Source organism: Parus major, chromosome Z (genome assembly GCF_001522545.3).
Source record: "Parus major isolate Abel chromosome Z, Parus_major1.1, whole genome shotgun sequence".
NCBI lineage: Eukaryota > Metazoa > Chordata > Aves > Passeriformes > Paridae > Parus > Parus major.
In genome coordinates this window covers 17,798,481-17,819,480 of record NC_031799.1, presented here as the reverse complement: position 1 = coordinate 17,819,480, position 21,000 = coordinate 17,798,481, and the positions used below count along the sequence as shown (strand labels likewise).

At 39.9% G+C, this 21,000-nt stretch overlaps 1 protein-coding gene across 1 annotated transcript in view; it reads right to left on the bottom strand.

Annotated features, from left to right (window-relative positions):
• The window catches only part of RAB3C (RAB3C, member RAS oncogene family), a 134,254-nt gene extending 121,499 nt beyond the window's left edge, over positions 1–12,755 (bottom strand). The window contains 2 exon segments of the mRNA XM_015615013.2: positions 2,626–2,852; positions 12,716–12,755. Of these exon segments, the coding sequence (XP_015470499.1) occupies positions 2,626–2,852; positions 12,716–12,739 (251 nt within the window). The 5' untranslated portion in view covers positions 12,740–12,755.
• Positions 12,756–21,000: the final 8,245 nt, after the last annotated feature.

The following is a 21,000-nucleotide window of genomic DNA, read 5'->3' as shown; positions in this document are numbered from 1 at the left end:
CGGAAAGAACTGTTTGGACAGTTTGTTCTTAACTTCAGAGCCTGCTTGAAGTCTGATGATAATGCCATGCAAATTTTACTAGAACTGGAAGGAATGCAGCTGCTACATTCCATCTATGCCAGTGACCAACCTGAACACATATAGATCACTGGATAGCTTTGAGCTAAGCACGTCTTTGTGATATGGAGCAGCAAAAGATATACCGGTGTCAAACTAACATGACAACCCTGTAAACTAACATTGCTGCTTTTGCTAGGAAAGATATGAACAATAAAATCTACTGCAATGGTTACTTGTTGTTTAAAGGAAGAACTGTGTATAAACTGTAATATGAACACAGTATTATTGCTCCATTATAAAAAAAATAATTAGGTTATGTCAATGAGATCTCCAGCATTAAACTAATAAAATGAAACCAGCTTGTTATTGAAGTGATATATTTATATAATATTCATGTGATATATAGGTACCTCGCATCTACCACTGTTATACTAATCACAACAGCTTAAAATAAATAAGCTTAAAAAGGTTGAGAGGCAAGAAGAAAAAGCTTATGTTCTAGTTCCTAGAGGGGGAGATACCAAGGGCTGAAGCCTAATGAGATAAAGTCTAGAGAACCCTGGGAAATTCTCCACTGTACTATATCAAGAAAATATTCAATTTATTTGATGAACTGGCCAGATTTGAACCAAGATTTTCTGAGACTTAATGGCTGTCCATCATTAAACAAATTTTAAATTAGTTGTATTCATAAGAAAAAAAAAAAGAAAATTTGAGGTTTAAGGCTCCTACAAATGTCTAACAAAGGCAACACTGCTCAAAGTCCTTAAGCACGCCAGGAAGTGCTGAAGCTTTAGCTCCACATTACTAAAGGTCTTGCTATTCTTCCCTCTCCTTTTAGTATCACCCTCTCACCCAAGAATGAGGGGTGTAAGCATCAGTGGATCTGTCCTAAATCCAACTGTGTCCTGGGGTGCACCAGGCACAGCCAGGCAAGGGAAGGGAAGGGATTGTCCTGCTCTGCTCTGCATTCCTCTGGCCTAGAGGAATTGTGGCTTTGGAGGGAATAATGCCTTAGAATTGTAGCTTTCATATTTTTCAAATTGTGTACTGCTTTAGTGTATAACTCTAAAACTCTTTATATAGAATGTTAGCTACTGTCTTCACATTTTGGTCAGACAAAACAATTCCCTTAGGCCTGAAGCTCAAGGGCACCAAAATTATAAGCAAAAGTGAGCTGGGGGAGAGGAAATTGGGGGTATATGACTTCATTAACCTGAATCTGTAATTGGAGGATTAATTCCTGATATGTAAATGGACCAAACTTGTATCTGAAAAAAATCATGACCATCATCCATCTTGGGTGTGGCCTCTTGGGAGGCTTTTGTCTGCCCAAGATGCACCTTTTGAAAGCCTTTAATAAACACCTCTCCTAACCTTGTCTAGCCTCTGTTCTAGGTAGCCACTCCATGGCATCATGCCCTGGGCAGCTTCACCTCAAGTCCTGTGTGTGGTTTTGGGGACCACAAAAAGGACACAAAGGTTTTAGAATGCATCCAAAAAAGCAGAGGGGTGGTAAGAGGCCTTGAGGGGAAGCCAGATGAGGTGAGGTCACTTGGTCTGTTTCAGCCTGGAGGAGACTGAGGCAGGGATCTCATTGCAGTTATAGCTTCCTTGTGAGGGGAAGAGGGGCAGGCACTGATATGTTGCCTCTATGATCAGTGACAGAGCCCAAGAGAATGGCATGAAGCTGTGTCATGGGAGCTTTAGGCTGAAAATTAAGAAAAGGTTCCTCACCCAGATGGTGGTTGGGTGTTAGAAGAGGATCCCCAGGGAGGTAGTCATGGCAGCAAGTCGGCCAGAATTCAATAAGTTTTTGACAGGACTGTCGGGCACATGAAGTGATTGTTGTGTTGGTCCTGTGCAGGGCCAGGAGTGAGGTCCCTCCCAGCTCAGAATATTTTATGATTCTATGGAATAAGTTTTGGCTATCATTTCATTTTGATGAGAGGTTGTGAAAAAGGAAACCTATTCCCTGGCATCTCATTTTTCCCCACTGGGCATCTTTCTACTGTCTCTAAGGTATAGACAAGGAATGAGGGAGTTTGTATGCCTGGGTAGCACTCTCTCTTTGCACAAGTTTCCTTCTTCAGCAGAAGATGGATGATGTTTCAGGTGATCAGGATGACAAAACAAAAAATTACACCTTTTGTTATGCTTCCACTTTTCTAGTTTGTCCATGCCTTTGTTTTGTTTTCAGGTGTGCCTCTCTACCTTCTAGTTTGTTCTTCATGGTACTTTGTTATGGTTTTTCTGATTTTCTATAGTTTTTGATTTGCTGTTTTTGATGGCTCTGTGCCTGGATATTCTTCTTTTTCACCCTGTCTTTTTTGCTGTTTGCATTTTTTTCCTGATTTTTTATTGTATTTCTTTACCTTTTTCCTGTTGTTCCCTTTTTTTTTTTGAATTTATTTGACTTTAGAAGTATTTGTTAATTTTTATTTTATTTTTGTGTTCTTTCTCTGTATGTACGGGTTATGGTGTTCTATGCCACCCTGGTGTTGTATAGCTGTTCTCGAACCTGCTTCAGTTTGCTTGCTTCACTGCCTTGTTTTTTGGCTTTGCCAAATTTTTGTTTTACTTGTTTTCTCGTTTTTTTAAAGTGTTTTTGCTTTGATGTCGATCCCGTTGGTGCTTCTCATTGTGTATGTATCGTATTCCTTTTTGTTTTGTTCTAGTGCTTCTGTTTTTCCACCGTTGGTTTTTTCGATTTTGCGCAGTTTGAGCATGTGATGGAAGTTCTGTTTTTGTGTTTCTTTCTGGCCTTTTCTGGACTTTTTACCTGATGCGATCTGTACTTGCATTTGTGAAATAGATGTGTTATTTTGTGTTTTATCTTTCCACGATTTCTTTTATTTGTGTTTTTCTTATTTGGTTTCGTTGCCCTTCTTGCAGTTTCTTTTGTTGCAATTTTCGTCTTTTTTCTTGTTCTGTGTGGTCTTCGTTACTTTCTGCGAGATCTCATTGTTTTTTTTGTGCTTGTTGTTTTTTTTAGTTGTTGTTGTAGTCTTATGTGCTTTTCAGGTGACTGGTACTTGTCACCTGACCAACCAGCCCTTTGTCTTTTTAGTGATGCGGGTGTGCTTTTGAATGTGTTTCTAGAACTTTTTTTTTTGAGAATTTGTGTTTATTAGCTTGTGTGTTTGCCTTGAAGGTTCCTTTGTATGCGGGATTTTAGTGATTTGTTCTTTATTTTTAGACCTGTGTTCTTTTTGTGATTAGAAGCTTGGTTCGTTTTAGCTCTGCTTTTCCTCTTGTTTTATTTATTTTCCTTTCTTTATTTTGCTTTCTTTTGTTTTGCGGATATACTTCCTTTTTGCATTTTTCTTTTATTTTCTTTTTGTTTTTATCTCCTTGAATTGTGTGTCTCTGTATCTCTTGTATATTTTCTTTCTTTATTTTGCATTCTAGTACATTCTGTGTTTTTTTTGCATTTGTTATGTTAGTGTGTCATCGTGTTATTTGGTGGTTGGATTTTTAGGGTGTTAAGGTTTGTTAGGGGTGTTCTAGTTCTTCTAGTCCCTCTCCTTGTTCCGGGGCCCCTTCCCGTTGGCTCGGTTTGTTCAGGCCTTTTTCTACTTGGTTTTGAACATTTCCAGGGCTAGGGCATCCACAACTTCTCTGAGCAATTTGTTCCAGTGTCTCACCACTCTCATAGTAAATATTTTTTTTCTAGTATCTAATATAAATTTCCCCTCTTTCAGTACCCATTCCTCCTTGCCCTGTCACTCCAGTTCCTGTCAGAGAATCCCTCTCCAGCTTCCCTGTGGGCCCTTTGGATACCAGAAGGTGTCTGTGAGGTCCCCACACAGCCTTCTCTTCTCCAGGCTGAACAGCCCCAACTTGCTCAGCCTATCCTCATAGGGAGGTGCTCCAGTCCCCCCAGCAACCTGCTGGCCCTCCTCTGCACTTGCTCTAACAACTCCTTGTCCTCCTGCTGGGGACCCCAGAGCTGGATGCCGTGCTCCAGGTAGGGTCTCAGCAGAGCAGAGGAGCAGAATCCCCTCCCTCAATCTGCTGGCCAATGCTGCTTTGGATGCAGCCCAGGATTTCCTTGTGAAAAAGGACTGTGGGCTCATGGTGAGTTTTTCACCAGCCACCACCCCCAAGCCTTCCCCATAGGGCTGTTCTCAATCACTTCTCTGCCCAGCCTGGGGGTGTGGCTGGGATTGCCCCAGCACAAGGTCTAAGACCTTGTATTTGGCTTTGCTGATGTTTGGAGTGGCCCATCTCCCAGCTGTGGTCCTGGTGGATGACATCAACATTTTGAAATTTGAGTCCTTAAAATACAGTTTTGAATCCATATAAAACACCTGAATAAGCACAGATTACTGAATACTGTTAAAGAGCAACCTATTTTGATCTAGAGACTTCAAAGATCACAGATTCCAGTTATAAAAAGTACACCTTAGGCTTTCATGAAAATTGCAGAGATTAGGGTGAAAACCTGAACAAAGTTCTACCTAGGTTGCTCAAAAACAAATGGCAAAGATAAAGAACTTAGAATGTCTCAGCTGAGTTTTTAACAAAAATGATCAAGTATTTTGAGAGCCTGTGAAAGTTTTTTGAATATGATTACTGTAAGAACAACACTTTTGCATGCTCATTTAAGACGAAAAGATAGACACCATAACCTAACATAAAGGCTTACAGAAAAGCAGATCATGTAAAAGCTTTCTAATTTAGGCATCTCAGAATGCATTTGGGCAATCAGAAAGGACAACTGGAACCAAGGTGACAGCTGTGCACTAACCCACACTCTCAGCAAAACTCCCGTTACTGTATAATTGGTTTAGATAATTCTGCTATCTCATAGCACCTGACAGCTTCTTTGGGCTATTGAAGAGGCATATAGGAGTGGGGACAAAAAGTTCTGAAAAAGACATTGGAAGCAGCAAGTTTTTACTAGAAAATGTAGTGTCAGGTTTATATTTATAAATTAAATATATTTGATTTTATATTTTATATAAATTTGATTTATAGAAAAAACTCAGTAGGGAGTGTTTGATTTCAGAATTTTATTTCAGAACTACCTTCTTCATTAAATGTAGTATTGGGTACCTACACATTTGCAACCTGAATGTTGGTATTGGTCTTAATATTTATTCACTTATTCAACAGGCATGCAAGAAAGAAGCTTTAGAATAAAAAGCTGAATAGTATCAAGCATACACATTACTAATCTTTCAGCTTTATTATCTCTATTGAAAAGACAGAAACTTTCATTACTGTCCCATATTGTATAACTATTTGGGGGTATTTTGCTTAGAAAACAAGAAAAAGGAAATCAAATATTGATTAAATTAGTCTTCTCACAAGTAACTACAAAGCAATATAACACAGGACATGCTGATGTTGCATAGAGTTTGCAACAACAAGTCAGTAAGTTCTATCAGACCAAAGGCTGCAGTGGCTGTGGGTGTCATGTGTGACCACTATGTCTTGCTACAGCTGCCTGTTCCACTGCCCCTCTGGCTCCCTTCTGTTGTGCTGCAGCTGAAAGCAGTAGTTACCCCTTGTAGCAAGGAGGAATATCATATTCTTTATCTGACTTTATCTCCTAGGAAGCCTTTCACATAGCTTCTTCAACCAGCTTAAGAGTTACAAAAAGAGGTTTAAGCTTTCATCCATTTGCTGCTCTAAGTTCTATGAAGCTTCCAACTCATCCCCATGTACTTTAATGCCTAACACTTCAGAAACAGCATGATTCAATGAGCAGAGAAATCAGGAGACCTGGATTCTAATAATAGTCCTGCTAAACCATGTACATTGTGTAGCCTTCCTGAGTAATAATGTGTTTCCTGTGGATAGTTTTAAATACAGACTTTACCCACAGAAATTTCAGTGTTCCTCTAAATTATGTGTGGTTATATGCATTACTCATGCAGCAGTTTCCATAACATTTCTGAAAAAAAAAAAAAAAAAGTAAAAAGCCCAACACCTTCATTGTGCCATAAACTTATGGAGTCATTACTTGCAGTATCACAGGCAGAATTACAGGCATGCTGAACATAGACTCAAAGCTGCTCTTATTTCAGAGCCAGGAATATGTCTGCTTATTACAGGATGATAAAAAATGCCTAGGAAGGGCATAGGAAGGGACTGATTTCTCCAAGAGGATTAGTGAGGTAATAATTGAAACTGTTTGGAGAGACTAGCTTAGCAAACCAGTCTCCTAGACTACTGATAGTGATCCTTTCTCCTATCCAAAACCTAAATGAGCCCACACTAGTGTAAAGAAGCTCTGTGCAGTTGCTGAGTCTTTGCCATTCTGCATTTTGCATTTTGCATTTGCTAAGACTCCCCAAACTCACTCCTACTGTGGCAAGCAAGGAGACAAATTCTTCCAAGCACAATCCAAATTATGCTCACAATCTAAATGATACACTAAAGGAATAGCTGTATTTCTGCTGACTGTAAGGGAAATACAGATGCTTGGTCCTCTTGAACTTTTTGAATAAGCCTGTAATGCTTCTCTTTCTTAAATGCAAGCTGCTGACTTAAAAATTAAGTATGGAATGCACTGCAATCCACTTCCCAAGGTATTAATATGTCAGCTCACTCCTGACGGTACTTGTCCCTACAATTGGAGGTATTTGTAAAATATGAAGAAGATCATGATGATGCCATGTTCTGCCTTTGGAAATTATGCTGCAAGCAATCACTAGTAATGCTGTGTTCCCACCTATATCTAAATACTGCATACATGGATGAGAACCACATAAACCTCACAAACATTAAGATATTCTGTTTCCAGTAAAGTAAAATGCATACCTTTATTTTGACAAGAGTTCTTTTCTCAAAGGTTAAATGGATATATTAAACAAGCATTTGTTTTCAACAAAACACACTGAGTTTTCTCTTCAGTACAATTTTGCCCTTATTTACTAAAATTGAAGAGAAAATCCACAGTGTTATTTTCATTAGCATCAAAAGCAGACTCAGGCCATTTCCTAGAGGACTTAGGACAGACTTGAGAGTCGACTCAGAAGTCTAAGCTCAAGACAATGAACAGAAAGCCTATACACAGGAGATCTCAGATTCTAGCTCCTCATCAAAGCCAGGAGTTATGTTGCCAATTTGAATATAGTGCAAGGACAAACAAAGGATCGCTTTGTATGCTTCCCTGCTTACAGCACATCTCTAAACTCCTTAAACATGGATTATTTAAGGGCACAGGCAAGTTTAATAATTAAGCAGAGTTTTCTATTCAGACTCATGTGCTTTCTAAGTTTCATGCTTAGCTATTTCCTTGATTCCAAAAGAAGAGGTGAACATAGAGCAGGGTTAAGAACAAATGCCAGAACACTGTTTGAAACTGTGTCACCTTCATGATCATAACAAAACATTTGCCGATGTGACTCTTTAGGCCTTGGCAGGCCTCATTCTTTGGCAGAATCAATCTGAACAGCTTTTTTACTTCAGCAGTGCAGGGTGCTGTGACCTCCCTGGCCTGCACGCAATTTTAGTTTGTACTTACACACATACCCCATTCTGCATGCTTAGTGCAGGATGATTTGCCCCTGGAAAATATGGTGCAAAAAGCAAGAAAACCTGACATTAAAAACACTGAGATTCATTCCTTCCCACCTTTAGCAAATATGTTGTTTTCTTTTAAAAATTCTGTTAACAGTCATGTCTTAAAGGAGAAAATTGGCATTAAGTCCAAAGAAAATGTCTTGCTTCTATTTACAGTGATGATAGATAGAGACTGATCAGTGAACTTAAAGTTGTTTCAAAGTGCAAGACTCTCTTTCTGTCTAGTGTTGTTGCAGCCCTCCCTGAAAAGGACCTCAGTTACCCCTGAAAGTGGGGTAACTGAGGTCCTTTTTAATAGATCACTTCAGTCAGATTAGAGTGAAACAGCACTGACTGACCAGTGTTTACACAGACATAGTTCCAGTGGAAAGAAAAATGGTTCTTTCCTGTACACAGGGTATACATATATACACTTCTGTTTCTTTCTATACAGCAGCTGACTTTAGCAGATGCCTTAGTAAAAATGGAGTTTCCTGCATATACAGCCTTTTGCAAGGTGATCTTTCTGTCTTTTGTAAAATATATTGAAACAATGGAATACAATGGAATAATCAATGACTGTAACTTATTAAACTGTATGAAGGATGTTCAGGTGAGTGACACTCACTGCACATAATTGTCTTTTAAGTGTAGATCAACTTACATCATCAGAGTAGTTAAAATGTTACCAAAATCCTTACGTATAAGAACACTGTGACCCAATCATGAAGAATTTAATTACTTTTGAGGTAGAATATCAGACTAACCTAGGGACTGGATTTTAATCTTCTCTATTAGAGGCATCCTGTGACTTTTATTTTCTTTTCTACATCTTGGGCAAGCTGCTTACTCTCTTGTATTTTTGGTGTGATCTCAACAAACACATTGATATCCAAAGATGAAGACCACAGCTGATTCTCATGAATCTTTATCATTTATTTTTTAACCAATTAATAAGAATTTACAGAGTTCAACAGACAATGCACTGGCCACTTATTTGGAATTTACTGATTGCCAGCCATCTGCAGAGCACAGCTTGTAAACTAATGTACTTGGCAGCATCAGGAAAGGCTTATCTGCTTCAAGGTATTATGAGGTCAGAATCATGTATATGTGTAAATGTATCACAGCCCAATTAGAAACATGTAGCTAAAAATGCAAAGGGTTTTTTTAAGCAGAACACTGAAATGTGAGGTCTAAAACACTTCGAGAAGCTCTACTTGCTTCATATCAGCAAAACCAGCACATATATGGCCACACTGACAGGAGCTGCCCAGGACAGTAGAATGTAACATGAGTGAAAAGCAGTTTTGGCAAGGCTCTAACATCTGGATTCTTGTGTTGAGCCAGCGAACTATCCCTCATTTCTCTTTTTTAACCTAAATTTACTTTGTCTATGAAAAGGGCAGCTTAGGAAACATATTTCTAATTCCCACTCTAGGTATCATGCAAAACACCCCTCCTTCAAACCTAAGATAGAGTTGAAAGTGGGTTAGTATAAAACAGGATGTTAGGAGGCCACCAAAATAGTGCAGCTATGAAAAGAAAAAATAAAAGCTGTGTCAGCCAAGGTACTCCAGAAGAAATAAATTCAGATTTACCAGGGAATATGAAAGAATGAAAATGAGATGGCTAAAGCCTTCTGCCATTTACTCTATTTAGTACAGCACTCAGGGTCATGAGACTAGGAAAGACTGTGTACCTTTATGTTTGCCAAAGAAGCTGCATTAGGCTAAGACAGTAAGTAAAATACTAATGCCACTGTCTAGGGCATTGGTGAGACAGCATTAATGACAATTCTGATCAAGTGTGTCCCTATGTTCAAATGGGAAAACACCGGAAAGGTTAAACAGGAAGATCAGAAGAAAGAAGAGTGTATCTCATGGCAGAAATAAAAATGAAACAAAATCGAACCAAACAAAAAAAACCCAGTAAATAAAACATGAGTTGTTTCTCTGGATAGTAGTGTGGTCATGATGCAATGAGAACTATTTAGACTGATGTATACGGGAGCATTGGATGTTATCAATAGTATAAACTAGTCATGAGTGCCTCTAAGCTGGAGGTCAGTAAGTATCTAACCAGCAAGGGATCAAGCTTCCACAATGGGGAAATGACAGAAGAAAGGACTACAGACTCCAGATGTGGCTAGATCGGTTAACTAAAAGGTGTATATAAGTTTCTCTGTGAACTTAGTGGCTTGGCAGGCTCTAGTACTGCAGTGCTTCTCACTGAATGAACTAACACTGACTTATTTAGTCATTTAGGTGAGTGATAAGAGCTGAATTGCCATGCAAACTCCTGTATCTAATAGCTTTGATTGGCCATTTTTCATCATAATTTTATCATAACTTCTGTATATATCTGTAAGCAGCATTTTGGCTTGTTATTGCCCTTCTTCATTGTGTTTGGATGTCTAGACATAGCTATTGTAAGTGACAACAGGATATGAAAAACTAACAATTATTTTTTTTTCATTTCTTTCCTTGGCAAAGGAGATAATTTACAAATTATTTTCCACTTCCTAATTTTTTCTCCCCTCAGCCATCATTGAAATGATCTGATGTCCTGGCAAGTGGAAGAAAGTATCTCTACAGATCTAGCATTTTCTACAATCTGCCACCTACCATTAATGTCCATATGCTCTAATAAACACTAAAAACAGGTTATCCAAACTGCAGTTCTTTTTGTAATTTGGCAAAGTGCAGCTGCATGGAAGATCTGAATTCTACAATCAGACAAGGAGTGAAACTAGAAGCGGGTGAATTGGTGCATGAATCCCTGAGAATTTCCCACTGAACTTGCACTTTTTAAAGTATCATGAAAGCCTTAGGGACATTACTGAGAAAGATATATAGACATCTCAAGTAATTCAGACCAATTCTTAAAACAATATGCAGAAACTATACAGAATTCAGTGTTTCACAGAAAAGAAAGTTCATCACTTTTGAACTAAAAATCCCTCCATACCCATAGGCACTCCTAATTTTTTTTTCTCTTTGAAAACATGGCTAAAATAGTGAAAAATAGCAAAATAATGAAAAAAATGTGATCCAGATTCAGTTACATGCAGCAGATGACAGCAGCAAACTTTTACACTAGGCAACTCTTTCCTGGAAGGACTGTTTTTCTGGTACTTGTTGGCCTTTCCTGTCTTCAGAGATATTACATGAGCTTGAGATTGAAACAAAGAACTCACCAACATAGAAAGATGGCAACAGGACTCGGGCCCTTTTTTTCATCCTGCTAAACTATTTTAATACTTTAGATTTCTTTTAAATTATTGCATGATGGAAATGTAAAAAATTAAAAGCTTATACTCTCCTCCGAGTTGTTTTTGATGGGATCAAAAGACATGCACTTTCACTCTTACTCTTGCTCTACAATTCAGAGATGGTAGCTCTGTAACACTGTTACAAATTGTTGTGCGGAAAGAAGCAACAGAAGATTCGTTTCATGTAATAGAAAATCAAATAGCTAAAAAAAACAAATCTAGCAATTAGTTCAGCCAATCTAAACCCTGTTTGAACATGGTTCAACCATCCTAATGTGGAAAAACAAAGGATTCTGCAGAAGAAGAATACACAACAGAAAATTGTTTTACTGGAACCACTGATAAGAATAATATATAAGTATCCTGGGAATAATGTAAGCAGAAGAAAATTTTAAAAAAGCAAAACCTGCAGAAACTACAACTGAGAAACAAACTCAGTGTTCCAGACTGCATTTTCATATATTGGAAAAATACAGATGTGTATTATTATAATTTTGAATGTGATACGCTTATAAACAGACACTGTTTGACCATGTCAGCAGTCTTGAAAAAATGGAATTTATTTGGGGGTTTACAGCTTTCTGCTGTCTCTCTTCATTTTGAGGCTGCATTTCTGCTGACTTTTACTCAATTATGTTCAACTATAATTCCGTTTGTTCTGACAATCTGGATAAAAACCAAGACGCTGTTCTCTGATTGTCATGTAAAGATTTATTTTTGTTATTGTTTTTTTAATTTCTGAACTCTCCTTTCTTTAGATTCTGTTTTAATGTTGCATTACTATTTTGTTTCCACAACTATTTAAGAACTTTGGTGAATTTAACAACCTGTCAGATATGTCAAATATAGTGGAAACCAGTCTACAGTTATCTCCCTTTACTAGCAAAATTTCCTTTAATGAAATGTTCTCCAAAGCCAATACATAATAAATGTGTCTTCAGCAGACCAACAAACATGTGAATAAATGGAAAATACCACATAAACATTTCTGACACATACATGTAGCAGGCAAAAGGTTGTAGATCTTCCCTTAGCCTGAATTTTATTACTGCCTGAGTAGATACCCAGCATGAAAAACATTAGCTAACAGAGCTGCAGTTCATAACTTAAATCATAACAGACTGAAAAAGTGCTCTTTGCGCTTGATTGTTAAATGATTGTTACCAATACGCTTTTCTACTGAAAAAAGAATCATATATTCAAATGCATAGTCTGGGGTCTCCAGAGCTCCTGTGTGGGATTACAAAACAGGCCACAATTAATAACTGAATACAGTTCACCAGCAAAAAATGTTTTGAGACAACAACCCAGAAACTGCTAAAAACTCTGCATAACATAACTTGTATCTGTCTGGCATCTGCTGATGCAGTGCAATTACATCTTTCCCTACATAACAACAGCTGCAAAGGGGCCCCTCTTTGCTACCCCCAGCTCTAGCCACGATCCACCTCTCCCCGATGTCGGCGGACAACTGCTCCATGACTACACAGTAATGGTGCCAACTTCCTGCGCACCTGGGCAGCACCTCGGTACAGCTCATCATCCAACACCTGACAGCCAGTCACTCCCAGGAGAGCTGCGACCGGCGCTCCAGGGGCAGTATCTGAAAAACACCGTTCGATGTGCCCGAGTGTGACTCGGAACCCGCCCGCGGCCCGGCTGCCCCCCGACGTGCCCTCCCTCCCGCGGACACGACCCGTCGCACACGGCCCAGTCCCTCTATACGCACGGGGTGTCCTCACCCTCCACCCTCAGCAGCAGAGCCGGCCCGGCGGCCCGGGCGGATGAACTCCTGCCCCGTCCCGGCTCTCAGCTGCACCGCGCCCGCCTCACCCCTCGCCCGGCTCCGGCCTGGGGACCGACCTGCATGGGCGCTTCGTGCCTCATCGCCGGGCGCGGCCCCGCCGCCCGCCCGCTGCCGCTCGCTCCCGCACGCCGACAGCCGCCGCCGCCCGCCCGGGCTCTGCCGGCAAACCCGCGTCGAGATCAGCACCGGAGCTGTCCCCGCTCCGCCCCCGGCCCGCCCCGCCCTCACTCGCGTGTCCTCCTAGGAGTCGTAGTCCTTCTGTCCGGGTCCCTCGCCCTCGGCTCCGAGAGAAGGGACTACAGCTCCCGGGGTGCTCGGCGCCAGGCCGCGAGTGGGCGGGGCCGGAGCGGGCGGCGCGGCGAGCGTGGAGCTCCGCGGTCTCTTATCGGGGCCGCAGAAGGCGGCGGGGCCGGGGAGAGGGAGCGCCCTGGTGGGGCTGGGGCACAGCGCACTGTGCTCGTGCTGAGGCGGAAAGCAGAGACGGAGCGGGCGGAGCAGGCACCGCCGACTCGGCGGATGCGCTGCCGTCCCGGCCTGACCGCCCGCAGCCAGGAGCAGCAGCGCCGGCCCGGGGAGCGCAGGCGGCGCTCGGGGAGCCGCTGGGTGGAGCGGAGCGGGCACACGCGGGCACGGCGGAGCACAGCGCCCTCTGCGGGCAGGGGGAGGGCGCGCCGGCAGGCTCCGTGCCGCGGGGCCGCTCCCGCCCCGTTATCCCACTCCCTCCCCGTTATCCCGCTCCCGCCCCGTTATCCCACTCCCTCCCCGTTATCCCACTCCCTCCCCGTTATCCCGGTCCCGTATTCGGGCTGGTCCCGTTCTCACGGCCGGGTCCCGTGGCCCACAGCCAGCGCTGGGGCTGAGTGGCCGAGCGCCCTTCAGCTTGGGGACTGCTGGTCAGTGTCCTTGCTCTGCACAGTGATAGTTCCTGGGCTGTCTCCTCACCGCATCCCGCTGTCCTCCTTTCTCCTGGCTTGCTTGGCTTTTGTCCGATCGCTGACAAACAGGGTCGGGCAGCTCCGCGTTGTGCTGCTGAGCCATGGCCATAGCCCCGCGTGGACATGGGGACATAACTTCTGAATGGTGGCAGCCGTTTTTGATGTCTGTACTGGTGTCATTATGAGGTGGTGCTTCATCACTCAAGAAGTTTCAAATACCTGTCTCAGCACTTTTTGCATAACTTCATCCTCTAATGCAGAGTCCATATTTACCTTGGACCCAAATGGACAGGTCTATAGAGGGTAGAAAAATGTATAAAGGGTGCTTGCTCCAGATTTAAAATATGGCAATTCTGCTCTAATGAAAGGGTGAAAATGGGTGACTCTGGGAATGTCTGCCCAGGGTTTGATACATCCCAGGCAGATAAAAGGGCAGGAGAAGGCAGCAGTGGTGGCTGAGGCAGCTGTTCTGCAGTTTGCCCTGTGGGTTATCCACTTTACATATGTGGTATACACCACATGAAGTGGACCACCCATAGGAGCTGTGACACAAACAAATCGCATCACAGAGACATGAACATGCATTAAAGTGTACGTCAGAAGAAATTTCATTCTAGCTTTGCAAGTTTTAAATTTCATTTGCAGCTTTTTACACATACCCCACTATAACATGAAGATAGGAAGTAAGTACTTTTCAAAGACATTGTGCATTTTTTGGAGCTCACTCTTCTTTCCTGCATGAAACAGAATGCTGCTCTTTCTGCCATTGCAGATATCTTGAATTTGCTCAGCATTTTAGACCCACCTGCATGGGTAGGTCTAAAAGAGTCACTTTTGGGTTTTTTTAATGCATGCTATTTAGTCTTAATTAATGCAAGCAATTTTGTCAAAATTACTATTGATTTGAGGTGAATACCTACCAAAAATCATGAGTAACAACCCATTTCCCTCTAAAAACAGGGCACATTATACGTGTTATCAATTGCAATTAGGGAAAAAGCAGAGAGCATTTTTCTTCTATGAAAGCTTTGTTTCATGGGGTTTTGATTTTAGAAGATATTATAAATATATCACATAATCCTGAATATATATTAAACTATAGTTTACCATGAAACATTTCTCATTCTGAAATGTCACTTTAAATCCTAGCTGAATAGATATATGAAACAGTAGATTCAAGAATTCAGAGAAGTTTTTGATTATGGAATTTAGAAAATAGATACAATGGATTTACTATTATATTAAACTTTTAAAGTAGATTTACTGCACATACATTAGAAATTTTAGACTTAAATGATGCCAGGTTCCTAAATTTATCCCAAGACGAAGATCCTCCACAGCTTTCCATTTTATTTGCATTTATCTTAGCAATGAAGTCTTGAAGCTGTCTTTCACCCAAAAGCTCCATACAGGCAACTATTAATGGAATATAAAGCTGTGTTACTTCTATGTCATCATACACCACTTTGTAAAGCATGGGGATTTTTTTCTTCTAGTGCAAATGTTAAAGTCAACAGATATATGCATAAACAATAATTTTTCTTTCTTAATTTTCAAATGCTTAAAAATGCAGAAATAACACTGATTTTGTACAGTCATAGAGTGGTTTGTGTTGGAAAGGATCATCTGGTTCTAACTCCTCTGCACTGATCAGGTACTCCATCTGATACACCAGGTTGTTCAGAGCTCCACCCAGCCTGCCCTTGTCATTTTGCATTGTGTGTTGGCTGAAGAGATGATACTGAGGTAATTTTTTATTTCTCCATTTTTGTTTCTTTGTTGTCTGGCAGAAATTTCACCTCTTTCTTTCTGTCTTCTTCAGAGGCTTTTGAAGATGGTATCAGAGAGAAATGGACCAGAATGAAATAGTATAGTGCTAGACACAAGCAAGCTTTCTTATCTCAAGCATAGTAGTCCAGTGGCCTGCTGTGATGATAGTCCTAAATACTCTTGTCCACAGAGCAGTGTATTCATGGGTCAACAGTTTCTGTTGATTAGTAATCACTGAGTCATAATATATTAAAATTTTTGAAGCACGGTGTACTTGAAGCTCCCTTTTAAACCTAATTTTTATGAACTAGGTATTTTCACCTAGGTGAAATAATCTAGGTTAACCAGGTGTTAACATACAGGGAATCCAGTTTAGTAAAATACCTTATTCTTTTAGACAGGTGAAGTAGAAACATCAGAGAAGTAGTCATGAATATCAATTCAGATTTTCAGGTATACTGATTAAACTACTTCTTTTTTATTTTTTCTTCCAACAATTACATTATTTTTTTTTTTTTGCTCATACCAAATGAGATTCACAGAAAATTGAAACTAAATTCTTGCTAATTGAAACTAAAGGAAGTAAAAGAAGTATTAGTTTTCTTTAGGCTATGGCAAAAACAGTCATTCAAATAACATAAGTCATCACAAAAACTAACCCATGAACATGAATGAACATGCTGCATGTAAGATAGTTCATGGAGTCAATCTGACTTATGTGGATGTAGAACACTGTGATTTTAGGACACTTTTTAATCTTTATAACACAGCTTGGTTTTTGCCCAACACACTATTCTATAGCACATACAAGATAAACAATAACTTTCAGATCTACATATGCAACGTAGGAAAACTTGTAATAATGATCACAAATAAATATACCAGGAGGCAGATGGTTTGTAATCAAGTCAGTTGTTTTGAATGCATGAACTCTGAAATGTTGGACACATTAACAAAGCTGTTTCTCAATTTTGCACTAGAGGTCTACATACGTAAAGATAACACAGATGTGATGTTATCTTCACAAGTTCAGTGCATCTATTGGGAGCAAATATTCTCTGTGCTTTCAAAACTTTCAAAATGTAGGCCATGCTAGAGATGTGAGATTCAGAAGCAGAAGAAATCTGAGTTAATATGGAGAACAATAAGGCAAAGACAGTTAACTAATGATCATAGTTCCTTTCTTGTAATTCTTAGATCAACATACAAATCTTTTCAATTTTTAATTTCAGAAAATAAAGGTTTTTACAAGGTACATAATTCTAGCCATTATGAAAGATCACTACCACTTGACAATGTTTTCTGTCATGTTCTCTTCCATAAGGTCAAATAGCTATCTTTTTTTGCCCTAACCTTTTAGAAAACAGTATTTCTTCTATTGCAGCATGCAGTTTGACTTATCCTAGGATTGGACTTTGGATGCAGAGAACAGAAAAAAAGAGAAACACAAGTATTTCACAAAGCAATAAAGGTCGTTCACTCTCGCTCAGTTTGTCATGTTTTCAAATTTGCCTTATGATTGTAAAATGTAAATCTTGGGGTATGTCCTCTTTAGAAATTTCTTTTTAAAAAAATAGTATGAGTTCTTTTGAATAGGTAAACAGGAAACATAGAAAGCAAGAAAATGGTGATTAGAGACATCAGAAATGTTTCTTTCCCATTTTTCACATTATTTCATCAAGAGGGCGAGCATAAATTAACAAATTACAGTTCTGAAATTAAGCTAGAAACTGATAGTGCATTTGGCACTCAGACAAGATCTGTCTCAAACACAGATCTCCAATACACAGCCATTGAAAAAAGTCTGTGGGGAGTTCTTGTCAGGCTAGAAGACAGATAAAGTACATAGAATCTTGTCATGGGGTAAACCATGTTGTATTTGCAACAGATGAAGATTCTGCACTGCTGTATAGATGCTTGGGTTTGTGACCTTGGCAGACTCTGCAAATACTTAAAATCCCAACAGACCAGACTCACACGTCAAGGCTGCATGGCAGCACACTGCTGATGAATGAACTGGAGATGCCACAGTAGGGAATGAGAAAGCAGTTGCTAAAAGAACAATTTTGATGCTCATCACATGAGACTTGACAAGCCTGCATTACAATGAAAGACAAGCAAAGAGTTCTGTAAGGGATTTTTTTTTTCTTCGTCTTCTTATTCTCAGAACAGAAGTTACTGTTGGTCTATTCACTATTAAACTTTGCAACCACTAGAACTGCAACATAGAACTGAAATGCAGTTTTCATCTTGTGGATAAAGGACCAGCATAAATCACCACAGTTTTGCTGATGTTGATGTTTGTTGATGGGAAAGAGCATTGGGTTAATCTATCTTTCCACTGTTGTTGCCATGGCTATTGGGTCACAGCACCACAAACACCATCACATATCATGCATCCTCATAGTCTACATGCAATGGTTTCATTGCTGTGTAGAAACAGGAGAACTTGTCATTTTCACTTTCTATTGCACAGCACCATGGTCTTGTCTGCAGTAAGGTCACTCAGGTCAAACAGGCATTTCACACTTCTCCCTTTAAAGGCATCTCCCTATGCTGTGTGTCCCTGGGGAAGAATGGAAACATCTGATTCTTGACTCACCACCACCTAATGTGAGCACTCTTACCACTATGCATCTGCATGTCCAGTGACCTGCCCAGGCAGGGGAGAGAAATTCCACCTGCAGCTGAAGGTGGCAGTAACTTGTCTTCTGGCACAGGTTTTGGTACCAACTCTAACTTCAAAAATCTTAAAAATATCTGCTCAGCTATTTCATGAAAAAGGGACTTAACACTCTGCAAAACATTGAAGAGGAGTTCAAAGTGATTTATATTCATCATGATGGGCAGATTGTGGTTAAAGATTATAGAAATTATGGAACTAAAGTCCATGCTTGGAACTGTGGATATACCTGTAGAGATATGTACTAGCAGTGCATGCATAGTCAAATTTAAAAACACATTTAAATTACATGCCAAATATATTGCTTATGTAATGCTTTTGCAACAGGACTTCTATTCACGGTGAAATGTCATCAGCATAAAATTTCTGTATGTCAGAAGAATGGTTCTTGTATTGAGGATGCAATTCTATACCTTTATTCAGAAGATCTGACCCAGACAAGAGGAAGCTCTGACAGCAGAATAGAGCATACATCAATTTCTATAAGGCAGAGAAATTCTTAAATATGGCCAACCAAATAGTTTTGTCAGTGCCACATCACCAATCTGAATGACCACTGGATGGCATAGATGACTCAGTGCTGACAATAGCTTAGATCAATCAGATGATCAAGAAAGAGGGGTTCTGGGACTTCTGCTCTGGTAGGAATTTTCACAGAGTTTGTCCTGTCAAACAATTTCTGCATTTCCAAAAGGGTTGTTCAAGCAGCACAGTAGCAAATGCTGTGTAATGAATTTACATGTTTAAGGTTTTGCAGATGGTCAAGGGAAGTAGTAGCCATAAACAATGGGGTTTAGGCTCTCAAACCAAGCAGTATGATTTTTTTTTCCTACTCTTGATGACAGGTTGATCGGTTAAAGAAAGAATCTGACCAATTTTATCAGATATACACACACTCAGTGAGATGTGCGGATGTTGTGTTCATTCATTTTGCATCTGACTTGTCTGTCTTCCCTCAGTATGATGTTAGCATAAAGTTCCCAGTAATTAATGAAAATTACAGAAATAGCTACAGTTCATGAATTCTTCTACACTTCACTAGATTTTATTTTGAAAGTTCCTGCTATAATAACAATAGACAAGTAAAAAAAAAGGTGAAAAGAAGAAACAGTTGAAAGAACTACATATAGTCAGCTTGTATATTTTTCAGCCAGAAATATAAAAATTAATGAGGAAACAAATATATTCACATCTAGTTCTAATATAATTTAATTTTTCTTGCTTTTTCTTCTCTGATAAGCATTTCAAGACAGAAACACAGTTGCTGCTAATGATATCATGGTGATTTTATCAAGTACTTCCCATGAATACTCTGCAGCTGTGTTAGAAGAGGCTGTTGTGGCAGGAAACAACCTAATAGCTATTTTTGGGTCCCTTAGCTATGCATGACTCAGGAAGAAAAAATCATTGCTTGATTTTCTATTCTGCATAGGTACTTAAAACACCAATCATCAGACTACTCAGACATCAGTCCTCTTTCATCAGGGATATTAAGAATAAGCCTCTGGAGGTCAAATGTGAGGATGTAATTTTGTGAGATGCTGATCCCCTGTAGATCTCATTAGCTTTCAGTTAGAGGCATCTTCCTTCTCTCAGATTTGAACACTTAGGCTGAAAATCAAAACCAAGGAAGGAGCTCCAACTCAGCCTTTAATGTCAGATCAACTTTATAATCATTTGGAGTCTTTAAAAGCAGGTAGTAATTTGTTCACCAGGGTAGAGATGTTGAGTGGTTGGCAGATTCCATACATGATTAATGACATATTGTCTATCTCCATTTTACTCCATATTTCCAAGTTAAATGCTTCCAACAGTTCCCTGTCCTCCTTGTTATACATGCAATATATTATCATGCTAGGGAGCTGACAGTAGCCTCTAGCATTAGGTCACCATTAGTTCCATTAAAGGGGAGCATTTCCATTGTTTCAGAGAAATCATCACATCCCATCTCAAATATCTGCAACTGCCTCTTAATCTATTTGGTATATTCATATTTTGGATGTCTCTTGCTTTTACACATAGCAAAATTGTACACATCTCAACAAAATGACAATTGAACACTAAGGGAAAGTTCAGCCATATTATCTTGGTTTAGTTCACTGTGCCTGGAACTCCTATTGGCATGCTCATTTGGTATGCAGGGCTGAGGGTGCAGAGGAATTAATCAGGAAGGGAATTAATCAGTCTGTTTTCTTAGTCTGTCCCAAGTGCTCTGGAACTTGCAAATTGTGCAGAAAATGAGAACATAAAGGCAGGTAGATAAAGACAGGATGTGTTGTATTAATGTTTGCAAATGAACCCAGATCTGTCATCATGACTTTTGCATAAGGTACTGAGAAAAATTCTGGCAGTTGGCCATAGAGTGCACAGTTAGATATTCACTGTGGAAACCATTGTGTCATTTTAAGACATTAAACAGGGAAGGCCAGTTTCCAGTTTGATGATGGGTCACAAGTAATTTCATTAGCTGTTCCTCTGCAGTAGCATTTTCTAGCAAGGAGTAACAGACAGTCCTCAGGGAAGGAACCCTTACCCTGCCACAAAGCAGAGAAACTCTCACTGCAGCCAGCTTCCATGCTTCTCATTTTTAACCTGCCTAATTGAAGTCTAATCTGCATTCTCACAAGTGCAATCAAAATGCCAAGCTGCTTGTTATGGAACTGTAAACATGGTCAGAAATTCACTTGTAAGTAGGCTTGGATTCTGCCTTTCCCACTGACTCATTGTTGGCTTAAGAAAGTCCCTCAGCCCCTGTTTCTTTTCTTGTAAAAAAAAGATAATATTGTTATCTCATCATAGTTGCTGCTCTGATAGGAATGCTAGGAACAGAAAAAAAAAAAAGTTGGAAGAAAAAACTATGACAAAATTCATTAGATTGTATTTTTTGAAAACTGAGTATATTATGATCCATCAAAAATGAGATACTTAAAAATAATGACAGAAAAATAAGTGG